Below are 22,329 nucleotides of genomic sequence, written 5' to 3' on the forward strand. Positions count from 1 at the left end.
GATGTAAAGTACCTTAATATTTCTTCCACCACCGACTTACATGCATACAATCTAAACACATTTGAACCATACGTCCACTCACAAAGTCATAGATTTAAAAAAAAAAAAAAAAGCCTTGGCAGTCGGCCTGTGAACAGTCAGTCTGGGTGGTCCAGTCAGAGAGCTGTTGTCACTTCTCAGCTGAGCTCTACTTAAACCGTACATTTTTGCCAAAAGCATAACTGCTGCACGACACAGTGACAGCATATTATTACTACACAATCTTTGGTTATTATCACATCATATATCATTTAGTCGAGTGAGACAGAGCGCTTTAAGGTAGTATATGTTGTTTATTGCTCGCTAAGCTTGTCTCAGTGAGGGTGTGATCGAAGAAGACGGCTTTGTGTCACTCATGGAGCCTGCAGCTTATTTCCCCAGAGGACAACCAGCATCTCCTATATCTTATCCCCCTGTTTGCTTTGCTCTAAGCCAGGCTTCCAGGACGGCCATCGGCATGATGGCTCTTTCTTAAAGACTCTGTGCTGTGCCTCATAGAGAGAAGTCCTCTGGAGTGCACAGCAGAAGGCCATCACCTGTCCCCCCTGTAGCCACAGAACCCTGCATCCCTGCAACATGGAGAATACAACCTCTGAGAATCTCCCTGACAAAGTTAGCAGTTTGCCAGCTAATGGTGGAAAACTTGCCCATGGGGCTGACATGAGCCTCTTCTAGGGGAGCAGGCTCTGTAATTTAAATCCTTCCACCTGCAAAAAGAGGAAGCAGAGATTTATGCCCCCACACAGATACACATGCTGTTTATTCGAAGCTGGCATTCACACACTTTCGTGCACATACACACATGCTTTGAGTACGATCAGTCAGCGCATAGGTGCTGTCCTGACTGCACGTTTATGTTTGTACATCAGTGATTTATAAAGGACGTAGGGATGTGATTTAAAGGCATATGCTTGAGTGGGCAATTGCTGTCTGTTTGTTTACTGGAGTCCTGTGGGAATCTTGATGGGACAGTAAATGCTGAAATAGTGGGCTGGATGTGTGTGTGCATGTGTGCATGTGGTCTCTCGCTGATGAGCACAGACAAAACACAGAACACAGACCTTGCTGAGTCAGGGTTGTGAATAAAAGATGAAATAATGTATGCACTGGAAGCTGCATGCATGCACAAATTCCCATACTGCTCTCATAACGTTGCCTTTGACTGAACTCTGTTCTCCGATTCTCATTCAGCAGTCCCCGAATTATCTTGTAGCAACGCTTAAGTTGGATCCTCAGGCTAGTACAGTGTAATTTCAAAGAGTTCATTATTTAGCCAAAATTAACACTATTCATAAGTTCAGAGTGTTTTTCTTGGTTTTCATGCAAAAGTCAGGTCCGAATTGTTTTGTTATTCAACTTTTCATTACCTTTGAAAATCCTGCTTGACGTACATCTCGTTTTCCAAAAGAAATATTGCCTGCTGTCCCAGTCAGACTTATGGCTTCATAAAAACATTTTACAGTGGAACTGTAACACCCAGTCCGGTTGTTGTCTGAGACCTGCACTGTGCACTGAACTAGACATTTTTCTTAGCTTAAATGACACCAGTGAGCAACAAAATCTGGAAAATGTGGTGTGTGTGTGTGTTAACCCTTTTTATCTGCCTACACTCCTAACCATCTGGCCTTCCATAATATAATTCAGAAATGCTACAGAAAGTCCATAAGAAGACATAAATCAGTGTTACCCTTTCCATTATGTAATGAAAGATCAGCTGGAAAATACCAGTGTCGCTGAAAGAGGCCAGCGGGCTCAGTCTCCACATTGATGGATGATGGGGAAATGCTCTCTTTATCTCAATCATGTCCTTTTTTTTGATGAACACAGAATCAGGCCATTTACACAAAAGAGAAGAGAGAAGTTTGTTGTACTCTTGACCTAATTAGCCAATGAACACACAGGTGCAGTCACATTTGGGGGAAATGTATCGACCAATGTCAGCACTAACTTGATCTCTATTTCAGAGGAGGGAACGTTAACTCAGGTTTATTAAATGAACTGCATTGTCATGACTGATTTATTCGGACACGGCTCTTCGAAACAAATGTGCTGCGGCCGGAGAGTGGCTACCATTGTTGACGCGCTGTACAGTTTGAGTCAACTGGGAATTGAACCACACAAAGCCCATTGGCACCTTGCAGACTGAACAGAGCAGAGGCTTGTAAAACAAACAAACAAGTGAGTGCTGTGTTCCCTTCTCAGCTCTCCAGGCCCCAGCAGTAATCCTGACTGTACCATTATACACTAATGGCTTTGGCATGCTGTTTTGAGATGGGCTGCCAGGTTTACCCAGCCAGATCCCCTCTTTTTCACCCAGCTAGGAGCTCATAAGGAAGGGAGAGCTCTGTGTGGACAAATAATATTAGGAAAAAAATAAAAGGATGTCCTCTTAAATCACATAGAGCAGGCTTTAAAAATATTTGATACTCTCAATACAGGCTTTCATGAAGAGATTTTGTCAGTGACACATTTCCTGCCGTTAGGTTTCATCATTTTTGAGGTCAGAATTTGGGGTACTCCCATTGAGGTTTTCTCTAGGCCACGGCTTCCTTGTGGCCTGTGCTTCCACCCTGGGAGACTGACAGATCTATCTCTGGTAGAGACTCTTCTTCCTCTTCTTCCAGGATCAGGCTAAGTCTCTCCCTGGAAACGTAAAGATGATAAATCCCATTAGTCACACTTCAGAAATTAGAAGAGTCTGAGTAAGAATGTGTGAAGAGCAGGGGAGGGGTAAACAGAAGCCGGAGTGCAGATGCAGAGCTAGTGCGAGAAATGTGTCATGGGATCATATTTGTACATGTGAGCACTTTTAATGCTCAAGCAAGTGTGATTTTCTTCATTAAGTGTGTACTTTGCAAGCCACTGCATGAGACAGAGAGGTGTGCATGTGCTAATCTTCGCTCACACACACACACACACACACGAGTGTGTTCCTCATTCCCTGCACTCAGCCCCCTCCCCTGTCCTTGGCAGCCCACCTCAACCGTTCCCTTCCCTTCAGCGATGACGCAAATGACCCACGATGACTGACCCCCACGGTAAAACCTGTAAAACATTAGCCAGCATGAATAGGAATGACTTTCCACACTCTCCCCTCAGCGGGCAGGCAGGGAAGGATTTATAAGTGTCCTCCGCTGGCAGCTACACTCAGGATGGTTGTGGCAGAGGGGAAGGTGGGGCGGAGCTTTTGAAGTCACCTGGACGAGGAGCCACACAGTTCGGGTCACAAAATTGTGTCTGTCTTTGCACATTCTGCCTCTTCACTACAGATGTGTACACATGCAGGTTAATCCTTTGCACTTTCATACCTGCTGTCCATCTCGTATCAACTTATGTTCAGTTAAATTGAATTTAAATTGAAAGTAAACTGGTAGTTCATTTAATGAAACGGTAACAGAGCGGAACATGCAAAGAATGAGACTGTACGTACAGTATAGATAGAAAGAATATTAATAAGTCTACTTCTCATTTCCATAAATTTTATATATTGCTAATCATGCGGATAACTCCCCAGATTTACATAGATCTTGCAAATTTCCATCTCTTGCACAGGCTGTTTCTGCCATCCTAACGCTAAATTTAGAGCTCCGTAAGGCTGACAGATATAAAGAAAGTAACATAAGCTAATTTCTTCTGCTCAGGTTGCCTCTATCTGTCTACACGTCAGAAGGAGGAATAAGATAAAGGGCACCAGGTACACCAAAGGGTTCTATTAACAAAACTTCCTGCATTCAATGTTTAGATAGAAATTAATGACGATAGTAAAACTTATCCTCAGAATAATATTATATTAGTTTTCTCCAAAATAAGTGCTTTATTCCATATGGCTCCAATATTTAACCCCATTATTATTATTAAATATATCATATCCCAAAAACAGCATCATGTAAATATGTTTAGTTTTTTTTTTTTTTTTCTGTACAAAACTCTCCTAGAAACAAAAGCAGCCAACCCAACAGTTCCCCAAAGTGAGTCCCAAGAGAAAACAGCTACATGACACTTATCATGAGAATATCTCCACCTGCAGGTGCAAAACAAGATTACATCTCATCCTCAAAGGTGTGATGAGCAATGTGGAGTTTACTGTGGCTTCCAACAGCCATGAAAGTGAGCACAAACATCTTTGATTGTTGCCTTGATGGTGTCCTTACATCTGAGCCGCTGTCATTTATGAAGCCTTCACATAGTGAGACTTAGTAGAATCTGACCTACTTTCTTTGTGTCGGCTGAAGTGAAAGTGAGTGCAGGGATGTCTGAGTCAAATGCTACAGACGTCAGAATATCTTTGACAGAGAGCAGTGATAAAAGAACAAAGGAGGAATAAAGTGAGAAAATATTCTGAGACCTCGAGGCAGTGTGCTGTGCGAGTGTGTGTCTTATGTAAGTAGGCATATGTGTGAATTCATGACTTTGCAGACCCGACTTTAGGTGAGAGCAAAGTGAGTTTAATTGGACAGAGAGGTGGTTCATAAAACCCTTGGGTCAAGCTCATTGGAAATCCTGCAGACTGATCTCCTGGCCCTTCAACACTGCCTTAATTAACCCGACCATACCGAAAGATCAGCACACAGCTCTTTTCCTCCTTCCCTCATCTCCAGCAGGGTGATCTCTAGTCGGCACGTCTTATAACTGTGCCCTCGGTGGACACTGACTTTGCATCCCAGTAAATCCAGTTCACTAACAAGCTAGCGCAGCGACTGAAGATCCAAGCGGACACACATCAACTTCATTCATATGAAGCCAGTAATGAGGGATAAAATAGGACGAGAGAGAAAAGGGGGAGGAAGAGACAAATGAAGTGCTGATCATGAATGAATGATTAAGAAACACTGCTTGCAGTTATTTTGCACTGAGCTTTATGGATTCAGTAGTTTCAGGTTCCCCCACAATTTTTTTTAGAAAAGTAGTAAGTTGATGACAAAGTGTCAGGATTGCTGTGCGCTGTCAGGTTGATCAGTGTGAAAGTGGAGTTCTGAGCTGTCGGTGCTGCAGCCGTAACTTCAACACTTCACAGCCACTGAGAAGTGGTTCTCAACTGTATATTGGCGGGAACAAGTCAAACAACAAGCATATTCCAATAGTTTGTTTGTGCTTTGACACCATGGTGTTTGCCCAGCACCTCAGAAGCCCGGCAGCTTGCCACGGTGGTGGGCAGGGCATGGCTACATGTTGGCATTCGCACTGCTGCCCTTTTAACACTCTAGGTGAGAGGAAGGCTGGGAGTTTCCTTGGCTGGGGCTATTTTGAATCATGAGAGTGCAGCTCAGTTACAAAGGGTGGCAGGAACAATGTGGCAGACTTATTTCTTTCTTTTTCTTTTTTTCTTGACATATCCTTCCTCTTAATAACCAGTATGCCTACAAATAATACTTTCTAAACAAGCTTTTCTTGAGCTGTGCAGTGACTGACAAACTGGTCGAAAACAGGTTAAAAATTGAAATCTGTCGACAGGCTTCTTCCACACATGAAGGATTCTCTGGAGGTGCTACACTGGAAGAAACGATGGACAACATCCAATGTCCATGTTTAGGGCAAAATGGCTTACTAATTGAAGTTAAGCCGAAGCCAATATGAAGTTTCGTCAGTTTTACAAATGAGCTGTTGTACTTGTACATTTGGGGCTTAATTTTCATGGCTGAGCAATGACCAGCGCAAGCAGTGCAGCATCAGCAGCTACCTGACCTTCACACTCACTTTGCGCATCTGTGCGGTATTTTGGTGCCAAGCGCAGAGCGCACCTTTGGGAGGAGAGGCGAAGGCAGATGGCAGATTCATTGAAAAGCATCGCGCAAAGTAAGCTGGTAGTATTTTGGTGAAAATGGAAGCTTGGTCTTGGCGTCTTGCCCTTTTTTTTCTAGTGCACCATGCATCTCACACAACTTTTTAATCAACAAGAATAAACTAAATACTCATGGCAACTCCCCAGAGACGACGGCATAAAGCTGGAAAATCAGTCAATAAATCATGCTAATTAACAACTCCTCAGACAGCAGATGTATCAGTCATGAACTTTTCCTGTGTTTGAAGCAGCAACGTTAGAATATCAATGCACTGATCTATAAATTAGTAGAACTTGTTCTAACAGTGCCGGCTGTTGTCCGCAGCTGTTGCAAAACTCCTTCAGTTCATTAAATCTCTGCAGCCATCTGAAGCACACACATGTAGATCAATCTGCTCCCCGTCCTTTGACAACTGTCGCACAGGAGCACGGTGCCATTACGCACGGCCTTCCGCTGTGTTTACCTTTATTAGATCACATGCAAATGACAGCAGGCTGTTACATAGTAGTGCAGGCAGCAGACCGCTCTGTTAGACTGTGTTCAGTTGTTAATGTCGGAGATATCCGATTACAGCAGCTCATCAAACCGTCCTCTTTTGGAACATTCTGATTTTATTTTTTACTATTAGAATTTTTTAGTAGAGGTATCATCTTATATAACAGTACACACTTTATTTTATTTTATTTTTTACAGTTTGATTGACCAATCATGACGTGAGATTATGCAGAAAAGAAACTAAAGTAGTTCAAACTGATGGGAAAGTAAAAAAAAAATCTCCATCAATAATATCATTTATTTCGATCATGACTGCACAAGTTGAAAAAAATACAGACACCATCTGCCTTTTGCTGCAGTTTTATGTTCATGTCGTGATATTCTGTGCTGTACAGACAATAATGTCATTTCCTGAAGTAGTCACTTTCCATCTTTTCAGTTTCTGTCATCATGTTTCACCATGTTTGTTGATGATGTGATGTTTAGTCAATGATGTGACTGGCTGAGAGTAAATTTACTCACCAACACATTCTTCACTTTACCCTCCAAAGGGGTGACAAATTAAAGGAAAACCCACAGTGAGGTGGTCTGGTAGCTCTGTTACAATGGGGGGGTTGTTTTCCTGCCACAGTTTGGCTCCACATGTGTCCTTAAAGGGAAGAGTCACTGCAAATCAATACAAAGTTGTTCTGAGTGATCACCTTGATCATATGATGAAACATTTCTATCTTCCTGAGAGAGGTTTAACAATTACACTATTAATGGGGCACAAAGTGTCACTGAAGGGTTTCACCAGGATGAAAACAACGTGACTCATGTGCTATGGTCTTTGCAGTCACCAGATCTCAACCCAATTTCCCACTCATAGAAGATTGTGAGATGAATATGTGCAATTCTCCACCACCATCATCAAAACAACAAATGAGGGAAGATTTTTGAGAAGAATGGTGTCATCCCTCCAATAGAGCCCAGAGATGTGTTGAATCAAAACTTGGGTGCACTGAAGCTGTTCTGGCAGCACATAGTGGCCCAACAGTTTAGTAAGACGCATTATGTTGAGTTTCCTTTAATTTGTCACCTTTCTGTGTTATGCTAAAGCTACTGAATCAAAAGTTCTGATGTGGTCACTCAGTGGTATCAGTTAGATAATATCAGGCTGTATATATATATATATGCTGCTACTCCAAACATGACTACTGCAAATGCAAACTGGACCAGGCCTACTAAAAAAACTAATAAATAAAGACCAAGCCTACATCTTGACAATGCCAGAAATACTATGTTTGCATTTAAAAAAATACATTATCATTATGTTAAACAACATCCAGTCGAAAATAAATTTGCACTGACGCATTTGGAACACGACAAATAGTGAAGATGAAGGGGTGCTTAAGCTCAGTGTGATTTTATCGTTGCTCATTTCCAATTTATTTAGTGGAAAGACCCTCAGGCGGGCTGCATCTTCTGTTAACATGCAGCTGAACTAAACCGCTGTCGCCTCTTTGTGTTGTTTGCTTCTTGAGAGCATCATTCTGAATAATGAAGGCACAGTAAATCACCAGAATGTCGTCACAATGGACCACAGTCTCGTAAACAGGCCTCAGAGCTCACCGAGAAGCGTCACGTTGCTCCGGTAGCTCGAGCGCAATGATCGAAAGACGTACTTCTATTTTTCAAAGACACAAAGCATCTTTTTCTCTTTACATTTTAGTCTCTTGTATATCATGAACGTTAGGTGATGGAAAGCTGCGACTAGACCCGGCTTATTGTGAGTTATGGGGCGGCATAATGAATCTAACAGAGGGTGAAACAAAGGGCATAGCTTTGACAAAGTTGTTATTTTTCCCAGTAGGTGTACTGGAGCTTTAGGACAAAAACAAATCCATTTGGAAGTTTTACTGCTTCGGCTGTGTTATGCTGCCTGGAGGGTGTCCATGAAAAACCAGGAGATATCTAAGAAATCATTCATGTGTGGTTTTACCTCTTCAGACATAATATTGGCAGTGACCTGTCTTGTGTTTTAAGTATAATCTTAGACTGCTCTTCTCCGTCTTCCTGAAGCAAAACAAGGTCATAAAGCACGAACAAGACTTTTTGTTTTTCTTGTTTTTATCATTATTGCTTGTAGAGGATTAACTGTCTCCAACAGAAGACGTATAGCTTGTTCTGTATTTATTCTACAGTCATATGCACATATTTTTGGCCTCTGTGACGTGTTATTGTTTAGTTCTGCTGATTTTTTTTTTTTTCTCCTCAGGACCGATATTTTTGCATTTTGCTCTGAAAAACAGATGATGTTTGTCTCTTTGTTTATTCCAACAGTAGTGGTTGGAAATTTCAAAGAGCAACATTTTGTTTCGTGATTTTCCTCTACTGATTAGAAAAAAATAACATAGTGGCACCAGACAAACATCATCCATGTGTGTTTCTTGAAATCAGTCTCAGAGAAAATGAACTTTTACTGTGTCCTGTAAAGTCACTCAATGTGACAGGTTATCTGCGTGCTCAAATTTTATGCTCATTTTCAACATTGTGTGATTTTTTTTTTTTTTTTTTTTTTGTTTTGGCACATCAAAGTGCACATGTAGACTTCTGTGTAGTCTGGTTCTGGCTCTCAAAGCAGGGAGATGAAAGGTTGGGTTACATAAGACGGTCAGACCGAGACGCTGTTTCTGTGCGCGCCTGGAGAGCCTCACTGATACGAGGACCTTCTAATGGAGCAGCACTGTCGCCGCTGTAGAGCAGCGCGTTGCCAGCTCCTGCACTGGAAAACCAAAGCTCTGTCGTCAGAGCAGTAAAGAATGAGACAAACAGCAGCGACTGGCTGAGGCTGTCATTTGCACTGATCTAAATCATATGTTTGCCTTTTACACAGCTGATCGACTTCCTTTTCTACCTACAGTAGTGTAGCTATTGTGAAGCTGTCTGATCGTTAGATGGAGGTTTAAAGTGTTGCTGACAATCGCAGAATCCAAGCTTTTCACAGCTGTGGTGCTGAGGCGAGAGCGAAGATGTCTGCTGAGAAAGGGCAAACCCTCTCATATTGCATTTTATTGTCAAACTATGGAAAAGACGTAGTGCACCCACCGCATTTTATTTTATGAAGGGTGTGCGTTACAGTAGGTTGCTATGATGGCGTCCTTGTTTGCGTTCTGTCATGGTCACCACATTTTGTGCCTATTGTTGATAAAACCTTGACTGAAGGACGAAGTATACAATAACTACTCCGCAAGGAAACCAAGAGGTCAAAAGTGTGTCCTGCTAAATATGTCAAAGGCACATCTGATGATCAAAGTGTAGAGAAAAGCTTTGTCATCAAAGTTAAAAATACATGATTTAAACCTGCTGTGACTCCCAGCTTGATTTACAGTTCACATCTTCAAGGGCCCTGGAAACTTTTGTCAGTCGTACACTACCAACTCATTTTGAATATGAGCAATGGGTCCTATGTGAATTTGTCCTAAATTTGAAACAGTTTTGGTTATTTCACATGAGAAGTTTCTGTTTGTACTTTTTCTTTTTTCTTCGTTTTGCTGGTTGAAGTGGGTGGAGCTCAGCTGGGAAATAAATGGGATTTGCAGGATTTAACAATATTTTAGCAATATTTGACTTGAAATGTGGAGACAAGCCTCCAGCTGTCACCACATTTCAAGTCAAAGTGATTAAACCATGCCCACACAGTGCAGATGAAGCAGATTAACTGAGATTTTGTGTGTTGAACTGTTGAACTGGTATAAATAATACCCAGGGATTCTTTTTTTTCAGTCAAACTTTAACTTTCAATTTTTTTTTTTTTTTATTAAGCCTTAAAAATGTTGTGTTATAGACAAATACTTTAGATGTGAAGTATTAATGCACGATAGCCAGACTGCAGCTTAATTCTGTTCTTAAATGTTTTTTAACATCAGTGATTTTGTAAAAGCAAATCAGACTGATAGTTTTTTTTAGCAAATTATACAAAATACCAACGCTTTTCATCGGAACTACTTTCTGCTGAAGAAATAGTCCCCGCCAAATGCTGTCAGTGAGGTCTGTGGATCATCTAAATAATACAGGACGTGAGCACAGAATGCAGTTTCTACTGTAAGACACATTTTTTTCCATTTAATATTTAATGCTGTGAGCGAAAAAATAAATTTCTGTTGAGCTCCAGTGAAACAAAGACGCATTAAATCCCAGTATGGAAAGCAAAAAACTGAGACGGCACAACAGGAAAGGAGAAACATGGGAAAACATTCAGTCTTCCAATAATTATACAAACATACCTGTATTTATTATGCTCCAAAAAATGTAAAACTTCAACTGCCAGCATCTGTTTTGAACAAAGCAGCCCTGTTTACACTCCACCAAACAACACTGCTGTCCAGACAGGCCCGTTGCTGCCTAATGTTTTCGCTCACAGCATGACACAACTCAATGACCTCCACTGACACAGTAAATTACACCTGAATTATCAAATTGGCTCTTATATGGAGCCCCTTGCCTCGATGTGTGCAGCGGCAATTTGTCACAGCGGCATGCTGGGTTTCTCAGGGCTTCTCAGTTCTGGGGTAGAAAGTCCTCTCAGAGGCAGGCGAAGAGAGAGAGGGGGTAAACTTGGCTCTCCTGCAACGTGCCCACCAAAAAAGTCAGCGACAGAGCTGCACGCATGCATTTGGTGACTCCCAAGAAAGTGGAAAACGGATTTACAAGGCCTGTGGGAGGACACAGTGGCTGGTAATTAGACAGCGTAAAAATCCTCAGCCTCCACCAGCCCCTTAGGCAGTGAATAGGAGCTAAAGTAAACCAAACCTGACTGTGAAATTGCATTAGATGTCTGCGCTTAATGGAAAGTGAAAAAAATAGACAAAACCCATTTTTGCATTTATGAGCGTTTCCATTCTCCCCCACACGTCCTCCACTTCTTTGCATTGCCACTCCTGCTGCTGCTGCTCCTCTTTTTCTGCCACAGTCTGTCTCCGCTGTGGAGCTGTAGGAAGCTAACAGAAACAGGATGCGCAGGACTGTGGTTTGAACATGTTTCTGTTTGTGTTTCCCACAGATGCTCCCCCGCTCAGATTGGGACCACAAGAGAGGATCCCGAGGATCACAGGTTAGCAGTGTCCGCAGAAAAACAAAAAAAAGAAGAGAGACACACACGAGTCATAGCAATAATGATTAACAGCTGACAGGAAAACGCACACCTTATAAATGACGCAAACAGTTAAAACTCCCACCACAACCAGGCCTGCTCGGACATTCATCTTAGTTGTGGTTAAACAGCATGTCCAGAGGTGTCACTTCCCACCAGAGACTTTGTTGTACTGTTGCTGTTGTACTTTAAAGGACACAGGTTTGTGATTTGGCTCCGAGGCGCTGCACAAGCCATTAAAGACCAAGGGAATTGACACTAGAAAGACTCGGCACAGGGGGACAGAGCTTGTAGAGGGCAGACGCACATCCTTGAGATTACCTTCCCCATCTTTGGGGGGAGAGAGAGTGTGTGTGTGTGCATGTGTTTGGAAATTGATGTATTGAGCTGCTGCAGAGACACAGGGCAGGACTCTGGAGTACACGAAGAACAAACAATGCCCTTGGCACCGGCATGGCCATATACAGTATGTGTGTGTTGTGTACTGCATATTCTCCTATCAGGAGGATATCCTTTAGAAATGAATGGGGGATTTGTCATGAACAGTGGTCAAAATTGAAGCTTGAAAACAAATGACACACTGTAATATCCTAGAAACGCTCATGTAGTGGCTCCCTAAATATTATCCCACTGCCTGAAATTTCCAAATAGCATGCGACAATTTTTGTATCAGCTTGTTATGTGAGCTTTGTAGGCTAGCACATATTTTTTGATTGATGCATTCCCTAAGCTGCCATTTAGACTCAGTGGTCAGCTCAGTCTTTTTTATTTGGATTGGTGCTGTGCGTTCGTCAGTGGAATCCTGTAATAGCCCAAAGACTGACACGATGTGTAAGAACTCGAGGCTTATGTTGGCATCCCTTCTCCATCTCGTGGCTGTTTTCCCTTGGCTCTGCCGCCTTGGACCAGGTTGCCGGTCAGAGAAGCTGGTTGCACTGCACTATGCCACTGCACCTCATAGCGTGTGTAAATCACACAGAGAGACCGGAGCGCTTGATTGATCTCCGCCGTGTCGTATTCGCCAACATGCACACATTAGCAGGCTCATTTTCCAAACCACATCTTTTTTTTATTTTTTTTATTTCCCCTGTCCAAAGCTTGTGGTGGATGTTTTAGCTTAGGAATTGACAATAAAGTTATGTATGGAAAGAGCTATTTAAATATTTGTATTCAACTTGAAAACACACTGGTTTTGGAATATTACCCAGAGAGATTATCGGAGAAAAGAGCGCTTGTAGGCCTGGATTTTGTGACTGTTATTCTAAATTACAGAAACGCTGGAAGAGCAGACATGCCATGACATTACAGTCATGTTGAAGATTTCTCAAAATCACCATCAACATCTCTAAATCTGCAGATTTGGGAGTTGAAAAAGGTCTTTTTCTGGTTGGTCCTATTATAACAGTGTAGTACAGTGTTTTCTCATCACACTGGGTCCTGTGGCGAGACTAAATTTAAGGCTGGAAAGGAATGAAAACATTTACCTACCTGTGCTTTTGACTGCCTTCTGCCTGGGAAATAATTGGATGTGCCACAAATAATGCAGAGGCATTAGCGATTCTCAAGCTTCTACTTTTTATGATGTGCAACAGTAAAAATGCCTCTGAGCTGTTTCCCTTTTTCTGAGAAATTGAATGTCGTTTAACTTGCTTTCATTTAAATTATACTTAGATTTTTAAGAACTCGTGACTGTCTGCTGCCGTGCCGATGATGGATATATGTTTTACCACTTGTATCGTGTGGCAAATGGTCGCTCACTCATCGCCCAGCATCTGTTTTACTTCATGCATCTCTTTTGTTTGCTCTGTCCTTCATGCCAGTATTTCTTGCTTCTGCTTCCACCGCTCTGTCTCTCTTCCTCTGTTTTTTCTATCTCCGTTGGCTCCTTTGCTGGAATCAAACACCCTGAAATACGTGGAAGAAAAAACAAAAGTCGAGATGGTTGCATGTTCGGGGTCAATTGGCTTGACCTTTCCCAGTAAGTCTTTAATGAGGCAGTTATTCTTTTTTGTTTTGTTTTGATCCCTTTATATCCCCCCTCCCCAACAACCCCCCCACCTTTTAATAAAACATATAATGGCGTGTAATTGTATCCTGGCTGCAGCTGAGGACCTGGCTCAGCACCACTCCGGTCTGACGGAGGGTTTGTGAGGGGAGTTGGGTCGCAGCGGGGGTGAGGGTTGTTTGGGAAGTGGCAAGTGTAGCACTGCTGTGTGTCGTTTTGGCCGGAGCCGGGGGCTGAGGCTCAGAGCTCGGAGCGTCTCGGTGGAGTTTTGTGTTACCCTTCTGCTGTGATTCACGCTGTATCGCTCCTCTGTTATTCTAAGTAGAGAATATCGCCATCTCCCAGGCCTCTCTCCGACTAATCCATCTCGACAGATGTAATCACGGCCATTACGCTAACTGCGCTGCCACTGAAATAGAAAACTGCGCGGTAATGATTTTTCAAACATGCTGAGAGTTTTGTGTAAATGAAATGAAAGGAAAGGGACACACTTAAGTATTTTTTTGAATATATTCCCAAGCTTCTTGCTCAGCACATTCCAGCACTTTTCAGCTTGTGTGTGTGTGGGGTTAATTGCAAAATAAGCACTGCAGCGTGTGTGCATCTGTGCTTTATGAAGAGGCAGAGTTGCTTACATTATTGAAATGTGTTTACTGAGAGAATCACATACCTTTCTTTCTCCAGCAGGCCCCCGAGACTTTTGTCCAGTCTCTAGCTCTCCTCTGGGATGCATTATATTCTCACCATTGCACAATTTTAGAGGCCCACATATCACTGGCGTTTTACTGGAGGCCGAGAGGACTGTGTGTTTAGATGAGGGAGCCGAGGGGTTAAAAGTGCACAAAGTGGACCGTCTCAAAATCTGCAAATATGTGACCTCCGTGTCCGTGTGTCCCATTAATAATCATCATTAGACAGAGGGATCAGCGCTTTGTTTGTTGCACCAAATGCATTTCATCAGTCCTCTGCAGAGTTGTTGGCAGAAGACATGAGGACACAGCAGGAACACCAACAATCACATTTCCATTGCTCACTGTTGTTGCGCTAGTTGATGGCGTTGTTTGCAAAACATAATGTTCCGTGTGAGAAATGTAGGTTTTGAATCATGCTTTTGCCTCATATTTGACATTAATGGCCACGAGTTTAAATACTGTGGAATGCATGTGTACACACGGGGTTTTTAGCAGATAGCTTACTGCATTATTTATTGGATGTGTTTGTTAATAGAACTTGTCATGGGTGTGGTTTGAGTTAGTCGTCATAAACACTGTGAGCAAGCTTTTGAATTTTCTGTTTCTTGTTAAATCTCCATCAATCCGGTTCAATATTCACTTGAATTCCACACTAGGAATTATTTGCAACATTGTTCAGTTGGTTTTTGGTACATGCACACCTGAGAAGGGCCTCGAGTGCAAAGAATCTGTGTGGACAAACAGCTTCTCACTCTTCAAGAGTGATTTCTGGTTTGTTTTGACTGGCCCTCCGTTTGGTTTATATGAACTGCTGCGCTGGTGTTAATCTATGGCGTGTCTATTGACGTACCGTTCCAAACTGTGTTCACACAGGCAATTAGGGCCATTGATCACGCACACTGTTGTTATTCATAGTAAGATGTCATAACAGAATGTTCACGCATGGTTTAGTATATGTCTTAGCTTGTTGGGGAGTCATAAAAGCTGTTTATTGATGCTGATAGTCACTTTTACCTAATGTACCATGTCGAAAAGAGCTCGGGGCTTGTGACCAAATATAACACAGATCTGTAGTAATTTTGTGACTAGAACTGCTGGCACAGGGGCCGGATTAGGAGGATCAATGGTTGTGTAAAGGACTAGCAGCTGGCAAACTGAAAACTTTCCTGCTTTTTAAAAGCGGTGTGCTTCCTGCCCATTAAATGCAAAAGATTGGCTAGCTACATAAATACCAAACGACTGCATGCAGGAATGAAGCCACACGCTCCAAAGAATTACTTCTTGGATAGGTTACTACAGTTAACCAGCAGTGGCACAGAAATAGGCTCCTGAGCAGGATATTTAACTGCAATAAGATTGTAATTTACATCCACTGCTTCTTAGACTGAAGTACAACATTGTATAAAGCATTGTATGACTGCTTTATTTATTCATTTAAAGCAAGTGTGGCAGTTTTTTTTAAAATTGCCCCTATTTGCTGTCTTGCCGAGAGTTGGATGAGAACATCAGTGCATCTTTCACATCAGTAAAAATCAGTCCAGAGCCACTTCATCCACAGCTAGCGGCTGTATGTCTATGTCACAGTCCTCTGCCAAAGCCAGTGCCCTATCTTGCAGTTTTAAACAAAGTGATCCGGATGCACACCAAGATGTACCAGGTTCTTTCTTTGCCTGTGCTTCTCCTCTCCACCAAGTTACATGAAGTTCAGCAAGGTAGTTTTTACAAAACCCTGCCAGTAGACGAGCAAACATGTGGTACTGAAAACACACAAGAAGAAATAAAGTAATCAGCCAGCTGTAAAAGTGCTGTTGGGTGGATTCTGTTACCTTTGCACAGAGCCAGGCTTTCTGTTTCCCTTTTTCTAATCTTTAAGCTGAACTAACCAGCTGCTGGTTGAAATGTCATATTTACTGTAGAGACATAAGAGTTTTTTTCTTATCTAACTCTAACAAATGTTTACAAAATGTCAAACAGATGCTTTAACATCCTGCTATTGTTGTCAGGTCAGGACAGTAGTTTACACGTGTTTTCTTATTCTCATAGTCATTCAGAATCAAACATCTAAACTGTAAATGCAGTGATGAGCAGCTCATCCACTGTGATAATGTTTTAAATTTCTGAATGGAGGTTTGTCACTTTCCCAACATGCAGGCCTGATGCTTGCAACTGTTTTCATGACTCTGATGACTATATTTATCTTGCCTTCAAAAGAAAAGACTGACCAATTTAATTCAAAAATCATTTTTAAACCAAAAAAGCTGCCCCCCCCCTTTTTTTTTCTCTTTAATTTGAAGTAGTTGTTGCCGTATCTCCTCCTCACAGCTCTCAGAAGTGCTGGATCTCTGACTAATTCTGAAGGGTGTATTTCTCAGCAAAATGTCAACAGAGGGGAGTACAGTACAGTGCCAGTGGCAGACAGTTGTTGACAGTTCCCAGATGTTCGTGAGCATTGTTCTGAATGCTGTGCGGGGCTGCGGTAGAAAGAGCTCACTATTTTAAAAAAGCAATTAAACACATACACGGCCTCTACAGTACATTGTTTTTAATTACAGAGTAATGTAATTTACAACACAGCAGATGCGAGGTAAAGAGATCTACCCGCAAGCTGCTGGTAAATAATGTGAATTTTGAAATGCTCCAGACAGAGATCGCTCTGTGAATCTGTAAGGCTTGCCATGAGATCTCTTCCCTCAGAAAGTGAGCCTGTTGCTCCAGAGGTGGCTGATGAATGACACTGATCATCTAACCTGACAGGAAATGCTTATATAACCTTATGATATTATGTAACTTACTCACAATTTGATCTGTTCCAGGATGTCCATTGATAATTCTTAAGTTTAAAGTTGCAGATTTTTGGAAGATTTTGGAACATCAGGAGGTAACTTCCAGCCAAGACTCAGCTTTTTAGGGATGCCTCAGAGCTCCAGCCAGGGTTGCTCCAGGCTTCACTTTCTTATCTTTACCTGCAGTCAGCTTTGTTTCATGGCTCAAAGCTCTTACTTCTGGTTTCGCAGACATTTTGTAGAGAAGTTCAGAGAGACGATTTTCATTCAGCAAGGAAATGGCATTATATGTTGTGGCGGGGTAATACGAACAGCATAAATTCAGGGGGAAGCAAGATCCCCACTGTGTCTCAAAGCTCTCGTGTCCGACGCTACTCATGTACCTGGAGCCTTTCACTGCACTGAATTTCTCATGTCAGGATCTGGGCATTAAATGGCTTGCTCCTGGTGCAAATTCAAACCCAACACATTCGTCATCACCCTCTAAATCTATGGCCACTGAGGCAGTCAGATGCAATGCTCATCCTTCCTTTACAATATATTTATCTGGGTGCGTTTGTGTCATTGTGCTGCATTCTCAGGATCATGTTCTCAGCATTTGTTTATGTGACTGTCACTGTGTATTTGTGTGTCAGACAGTGCATATGTTAGTTATGTTGTCACTTGGCTTTTGAGCTGGTTGTGGTCTGAGAGCTAAGGGTGAAGTTCATCAGAAGTTGCAGAGGAGTTTATGTGTGTGTGTTCATGGAGACACTGAGACCCCCTTAGGATCACTGTTGTCTTTGTCCAGCCAGATGTTTTCCAGCAGCCGTGTTCTTCTTTAACCCCCTCTTTAGAAAACTCCTAAATCAGCCTGTAAATGAGCTGAGAGACAGGTGTTTACATCTTATCCTCACAGCATGCAGTGAAGCAGAGTATAGGAAAGAGGAGAGGGAGAAGGAAGAGGAGAATGTAGCGGAGATGAAGAGAGAACCGAATACAATAGTCGTCTGTCCAGAAACGTTCCACAGCGGCTCACGGGATGTCTTCTTGTCTTTAGAAGAGATTAGCTTGGTCCCAGATTTAGCAATTAATGTGTCTTGTCATCACGTTTGGATCCACATATGTGGAGGAATTCCCTCACACCCGGTGAACACGCGCTTTGAGTATTTTTGCAGACCAATGGGAAAAATTCTATAAATATAGTGACTTATCTGATTAGATACTAAGAAAATAAAACACAAAACCTTCACCGTTCCCACGAATGAAAAGGTGTTCACATATGTTAGTCAGGTGAACCTCTTGCTACTTAGCCAGTGTAAACAGAATAATTCTGGGTGCCTGGCAGCTGGTGTCAAAGTGAATGGGACATTTGGGGGAGAAAAATCTGATAACATTCTTTGGGGGGGAAAAAGGGAACTCATGGGCTTATTAGATAAATTAGCTGGCAGCCAAGACTGACCTGTGTTTAGCTGTGGTTGTTCAACTGCTCAAGGCACAGCAATTAAGAGCGGGTTGTGAACTTTTCACTTTACCCTACGAAAACAAGGTCGGCTCACACCACGCTGGTGCCTTCAAAGCTGCGCGGCAGACGGTCAGAAACAGACGATGGCTGTTGGCCATCTGAGAGGTCAGGAGTGAGGAAGTCAAAGGTCAGGCTGTAGCTGAGATGTTGCTAATGAGTCCATTCATTAAGCATCAAGTAATGCACAGCTGTGCTGAGCGTGTTTCAGCCCAGTGTTGTTGTTCAGATGTTTAACAGGCTACCAGTATGTCAACGTCTACCACCGTGAAGAACCACGCTCCACTCCTCCCCATGTTTTTGCTTTCTCTGAGCTGAAAGGAGCCATATAAGGTATAAAATAAAGCCTTTGATGTGTGAGGGGATGTACGTGTGCATATGTGTGTGTGTGTGTGTGTGTGTGTGCGGCTGCGTACCTCAGTGTGATACCACGGCTATAAAACACACTTCACAAAGCTTGGCAGAGTCTCACTCCGACAATATGGTTGAATATGTTGCCTATAACAGTTGTCTTTGGTTTTATTACTTTATATTGTTGTCTTTCCGTTTTGTGTGTTTGTATGTTTTCTTTTTTTCATTGAGATACATGTGCATTTGTGCATTAGTTATTTCTGTGTGTGCCATTGTTGCACTGATAAAAAAAAACAAAAAACATTCACTGTTACTATGGGACGAAGGTCTCGATGAATACTAATTGTTGCTGCAACTGGGCTCTTGCAGTATTGTTGTAATGAAGACTGTGGTAGTTCTTAAATCACTTGTTCTCTTTGTTCTATCAGCTGCAGTCTTCAACATAATAGTTTATAGGTATAACATGACCAATGTTGAAAATATGCACATCCTATACTTTGATAAAAGTAGCAGTGCAACAATGTGATACTAAAAGGGAAGGTTGTGCATTTAAAAGGATGTGTAAAGAAAGTTAAGTTAGGATAACCATCCATGCATTATCTGTACACCGCTTAATCCTCAATAGGGTTGCGGGAGGCTGGAGCCTATCCCAGCTGACTTAGGGTGAAGGCAGGGGACACCTTGGACAGGTCGCCAGTCGAGGCAGACAACCAAGCACACTCACATTCACACCTACAGACAATTTAGAATCACCAATTAACCTCCCGAGAACCTGGAGAGAACCCACGCTGCATGGGGAGAACATGCAAACTCCATGCAGAAAGATCCCGGGACACGAACCGGCGACCTTCTTGTTGCGAGGCGATGGTGCTAACCACCGATCCACCTTGCAGCCCCTAGGACTACCAGAAAAATGCAAATATGGTAGCATCAACAGTACTCAATATGCAGGCTGAATGCCCACCTACTCTCACCCCTTCCACAGTAGTATTATATTATGGATTATATTATGTGCAGTCAGCATTAAGAACATAACTCAAAGCGATGCTTCGCTGGCTTCTCTGGTTGTTGTTTTTTGTGTACCTCTAACTACGGTCGGCATCACCAATTTGTACGACTGGGTTTGGTTACAAATGTGCTCTATTGCACCTGTAACCGCGTGTAACAATGTCAATCAGTTTACTCAAACATCCTGGAGTACACCTCTGTATCACTGCAGCAAAGGGAGGAGTAAAGTCATTGCAGGTCAGCAAAACAAGATTTTGAGTTGCTGTTAAGTTGCTCTTTGATGCTGAGGCTTTAAAACTATTTTATGCATTGTTGTGTATTTTAATGTACCGCATAATCATGCATCATATTTTAAGGCCCTGCAGAGAGACATTATTAATGCCGGGGTGGGCAGTTTTTTGTTTTTTTTGGCATCATTGGGCAAAATTTTCATATTAACTTGTCAGCACATTGGAATTGAAGTGGTCTTACAGGAAAATAGACTGGTTCTCTTCTTTAGAAAATGTAGCCTCTGATGGGAGATTTCAACCAATCACATGGCTCTTTACTGATCAGATAAGATAGTATAAATAGCAACAAGTCCATGGTGACAACAGGATGTGATGAAACCACAAATGAATGTGAACTTTTAGCTTAACTATCTTAGTGCATTTTAAGTTCATGAGTGGAGAGAGAGGAGCTGCAAAAAGAGAGCTCTATAATCTCTAATTCTTGTGTTTTTTTTGTTCGCCTATATCAAATGTCTGCCTACTGCAGCTTTAAATGAAAATGCTTCAACCTGAATTAAACTTTTTCTTGGCTACTTGGGAATAGCTAAACAAGTCGTAAACACTGACATACCATATGAAGTTGTTATGGCAGGAGTGTTTATTTGCAAGTTTCCTATTTACACATTGAGCAGACATGTATCAGCATTCATATACTTATTCACATATCCATAAACAGTGGAGCAAAACTAAAATAAAAAAATCAAGTAATAACTCTCGATGGGCTTTACTTTAGACATAGTAATATGACACATTGTTTATATAAAAAAGTGGGTTAATGCAACATTAAGTTATCTCAGAACTGTGCAGCTTAATAAATGTTTTTTATTCGATATCCACTGCTGAGAAAGATAAAAACTGCTTGTCCTAATGTAAAAACATCATCTGCTGTGTACCCTCTGCACAGTCTCCCTGCCAGTTCTGTAGGATAAACAACAAAAGTGATGCCAATGTCACAGTTAACCACATTATGTTCTCACAAGGGAGCTGCTGACATAGTTTACGCACCTGCTCTTCACGCCTGCCACCAAGAAGCTGCACACAGTCGCTGTCAGACCATTAATTAGCATCAACTCGCATTAGCTGCAGCAGCAATGATGTTTATTTCTCGCTCCTCTGTCTCTTTGTCGCCCTGTAGTCGTCCGGCACCACCGTCATGGTGGACATAGCAGTGATGGGAGAAGCCCACGGACTGATCACAGACCTGCTGGCCGACCCCTCTCTGCCCCCCAACACCTGCACCTCGCTGCGGGCCGTCAGCAACCTGCTCACCACCCAGCTCACCTTCCAGCCGCTGCACCGGCCACGCCCCGCTCCCCTGCTTAACCCCAGCGATGCCTATACCTGCTCTGACTCAGAGGAGGGACCTGAGAAAGGAGAGAAGACCTCCATTAACAAGGTAATGAAACGTCTGGACTTACACTGTACAGGTTTTTAATTCAGAACCGTGAAGAATACATGAAAGGGAGGATATTTCACCCGAATGTCAGAGTTCTTCATCAGAAGTAGCCAAGAGCCAGACACAAAACAATTTTATTTGGAAACAGCTGAAATAATCCTTCGATGGAAATGTAGTTCACTTTATTAGGGCCAAATGATTTATACACCACGCAGCACTCCCCACACATGTTAATCTTTTAGCCCATGTTTCTGCTAATGAGTGCTTCCTGCTCTCTGAGCTTTTAGCATCAAATGAAGGAGTGTATTTTCATAGAGTTGAGTGAAGAAAAATAGAGCGCGTCTACTGCTCGGAGCACTGTTCTCCCTTTCATAGCCACAGCTGTGTCAACATGACAGATGTGCAGAGCCAGACAGTGTGTGTGCATGTATGGTAGGCGAGTGGAAGAGTGGAGGCAACTTGAAGGTGAGTGCATTTCTCAAAAGGTTACAAAGAGGGACGAGAATGTGTTGACAAAAAATGGACCCCCACCAAGATTGGGCATCAATCTGAGGAAGATACCCATTGTGGCCATCTTGAAAGCTGCTGTGTGGTCGATGGCTGCCATGCCATCAAGACAATCGTTTGTCTGACAGGTGTATTTTTACGACAACTGAACTTTGTAAAATCGGCTAAGACAAGCTGTGCAGTGGCCAGTGAAGCTGCATTCATTAAGACGCTCCTCCCCAGAGACAATGTGCCCAACTCTAACTGCCCAGAAGAGGAATAACTGGAGGAGTGAAGGCGGGTAGTGAAAGAGAGGAATGCCTTGCACTTGCTTTTCTGCCTGCTGGCTAGTTTATTGTCCACCGTGGTGCATACTGATGTCTTTCATGCACT

General features: G+C 42.5%; 1 protein-coding gene across 1 annotated transcript in view; it reads left to right on the plus strand.

The window, feature by feature from the left end:
• Positions 1–22,329, plus strand: part of LOC103355233 (phosphodiesterase 3A, cGMP-inhibited) — a 76,640-nt gene that overhangs the window by 29,698 nt on the left and 24,613 nt on the right. The window contains exons 2-3 of the mRNA XM_008278939.1: positions 11,356–11,406; positions 21,190–21,450. Of these exons, the coding sequence (XP_008277161.1) occupies positions 11,356–11,406; positions 21,190–21,450 (312 nt within the window). The remainder of the gene's footprint in view (positions 1–11,355; positions 11,407–21,189; positions 21,451–22,329) is intronic.

This window comes from Stegastes partitus, unplaced genomic scaffold (genome assembly GCF_000690725.1).
Source record: "Stegastes partitus isolate 25-593 unplaced genomic scaffold, Stegastes_partitus-1.0.2 Scaffold138, whole genome shotgun sequence".
NCBI classification, from domain to species: Eukaryota; Metazoa; Chordata; class Actinopteri; family Pomacentridae; genus Stegastes; species Stegastes partitus.